This window comes from Lipotes vexillifer, unplaced genomic scaffold (genome assembly GCF_000442215.2).
Source record: "Lipotes vexillifer unplaced genomic scaffold, Lipotes_vexillifer_v1.1 scaffold802, whole genome shotgun sequence".
In the NCBI taxonomy this organism is placed as follows: domain Eukaryota; kingdom Metazoa; phylum Chordata; class Mammalia; order Artiodactyla; family Lipotidae; genus Lipotes; species Lipotes vexillifer.
Genome location: NW_006790237.1, coordinates 2102213 through 2104842, shown reverse-complemented (window position 1 = coordinate 2104842; position 2630 = coordinate 2102213). Strand labels below are relative to the sequence as shown.

The 2630-nt window shown below is 56.5% G+C and overlaps 1 protein-coding gene across 1 annotated transcript in view; it reads left to right on the top strand.

Annotated features, from left to right (window-relative positions):
- Positions 1-1216, top strand: part of LOC103080974 (kallikrein-9) — a 5153-nt gene extending 3937 nt beyond the window's left edge. The window contains 2 exon segments of the mRNA XM_007463408.1: positions 514-650; positions 1064-1216. Coding sequence (XP_007463470.1) covers positions 514-650; positions 1064-1216 — 290 coding nt within the window.
- The last annotated feature ends 1414 nt before the right edge of the window (positions 1217-2630 follow it).

Below are 2630 nucleotides of genomic sequence, written 5' to 3'. Positions count from 1 at the left end.
TTCCCTACAAGACCCCCTCCCCGCACTTTCCCTCTGTTTCTGTCTAGTCTCTCTAAATCTGTATCTCTGTCTCTGTCAGTGACCATCTCCCTATAAATGTCTCCTCCCCTTTATCTCACTGCTTTCTCCCTGGATATCTCTGGGTCTGTTTCTCCCTATTTCTTCATTTCCTCCTCTGAGAATCTCTTTCCCCTTAAGAGGTCTCTATCTCCTGCCAAGGTCCCTCTTTTTCTCTGGGTGAGTTATATACGTATCTCTCCTTGTCTCTTGACTCTCTGCGTCTCTGTCTCTCTCTCTCTCTCTCTCCCTCTCTCTCTTTGGCCCTCTCCCCATCATATCCATCTGTTTCTCTTCCATGCTGTGATTCTGTTGCTTTGTCACTTCCTCTTGTTCTCGTCTTTGAGAGTCTTATGCTGTGGCTCCGTGGGTCCATCTTAGGAAAGTGCAGGGGGCGGGGGTGCTGAGTGTGCTGGAAACAGCTGCTGATCTTTTATGGACCTCCTTCCCCAACAGTGCAGTACCCACTCACGCTACAGTGTGCCACCATCAGCATCCTGGAGCCCAAACTCTGCCAACGGGCATATTCAGGCCACAACTTCTATCGCATGCTCTGTGCCGGCCTTTGGGAGGGCGGCCGGGGCTCCTGCCAGGTGAGCCCTCCTCTGGGAAAGAGAGGGATGGGTATCCTGTGGGGATTCCAGAGTCCTGGGGGAGAAGGGAGTTGGGGCCCCAGACTTCCTGGATCAGAGCAAGGAAGGAGCTGGGAAACCTGGGTCTTGGGAGGGGGTGGGACCAGGGCCAGGATTCCTGGATCTAAAGGAGGAGGCGACTGGGGGTTGGACTCTGTGTCCTGGGGAAAGAGCGGTCCACAATGCTAGGTCCTAGGGGGAGGTGGGGGCCATGAGCTTTTACTCCTGGGTCTGAGGGAGGAGGGACTGGAGACCTGGACCCCTGGGTATTGTAGGAGGAGGGAAGTGGGAGCTTCCTGAGAGGGAGAAATTGCCTTGTGTCATGTCCTGAGTAGACTGGCCTAACAGTTTCTCTGCTTTTCTTCTGCGCACAGGGTGACTCTGGGGGCCCCCTGGTTTGCAATGGGGCCCTGGCGGGTGTGGTGTCTGGGGGCTCGGAGCCCTGCTCCAGACCCCAGCACCCTGCTGTCTATACTAGTGTGTGCCACTACCTGGACTGGATTCGAAAAACCATGGAGGACAACTGAGACCTCGCGCCTTGGAGGAAAGGAGGGTGGGCGCAGGGTAGGAGGGTTTGCCAGACTCCAGCCTCAATGGTCTCCGCCTTTGGCTTCGGCTGGTCTGGAGACGCCTTCTGGATATTCAAGTTCCCAGCTTCCGGATATTCAGACCCTGGCCCCCGCGAACTATAGAGCCGCGCCCCCTTGAAAGGAGTGGAGAGACACCTTCGCCCCTCTTGGCCCCATATCTATGACGTCACCAGAACTGCCACAGCCCCCGTGGAATGGCATCACCTTTGGCTCTACCGCGGTAAAGACATCCACTGAATAGCTCCTCCCTTCCGAGCTTTGGCCAATGAGATTTCCCCTCTGGACGCTACCCCTTGTGGCCACGCCTCCTTCGTCATAGATCCAGCCTCGTGACTTCACGGGAGGGTAGCTTCCCCCACGTGGAACTCAGGCAGTGTGTCTCTGCCCCGCTCTGGTCCCGTTCTAGGCGTGTCCAGGGTTTGAACACGTTCTAGGAGTGTCCAGGGTTTGAATCCTGGCGGGGGCCTGACCGGGAGAAGTTGGGAGAGATTCTCTGTCCCGTCCGATCCAAGGGATGATTTTACATTAAACGTGCGGAGCCCCGCCTTCCTACTGCCTGTTTTGTGAGCTAAAGGATGGGGAACGGGTGGGCGGTGGAGGGCAGACAGGGAACCACCACTGCGTTGCAATTCCCCATAAGCCCCGAGTAGGTCCTGCCTAAGTCAGTCTCCATCAGCCCTATTGCAGCAAGGCTCCTGGGTTCTGCTTGGGCTGGTCCCATCGCCCCCAGGGGAAGGGGAAACCAGGTCACGGCGCCTCCCAAACCTGCCTGTCCGGAATCTGCCAGTCCGCCCTCAGAAGTCGGGACCAAGAAGACTGGCTTGTCTTCCATTCCAGGTTACTGGCAGCCCCCTCCTCCCACAAAAACCCAGGCTCCAAATCACTCCTTCCAAAAAGACTTACGAATCCAGCTGCCAGCCCCTCCTCCCCCAGACCTCAAATCCGGGCCTCCATCCCCCTCCTCCCTCAGACCCAACAGTCCCGGGCCCCAGCCCCCTCCCCCCTCAGAGCCAGGAGTCCAGGGCCCCACTCCCATCCTCCCTCAGCTCCAGGAGTCAGGGGCCCTCACCCCCTCTTTGCTCGGACCAGGATGTCTGGGCCCCCAGCCATTTCTGTTTCAGACCCAGGAGTCAGAGCACTAAGCTCCTTCACTCCCAGACCTCAAGAGTTAGAGATTCCATAGTGGCTGTATCAATTTACAAGTATGGACACCAAGGGGGGAAGAGGGGAGGCTGGTGGGTTGAATTGGGAGATTGGGATTGACATATATATGCTAATATGTATAAAATAGATAACTAATGAGAACCTGCTGTATAGCACAGGGAGCTCCACTTCGTTGTACAGTAGAAAT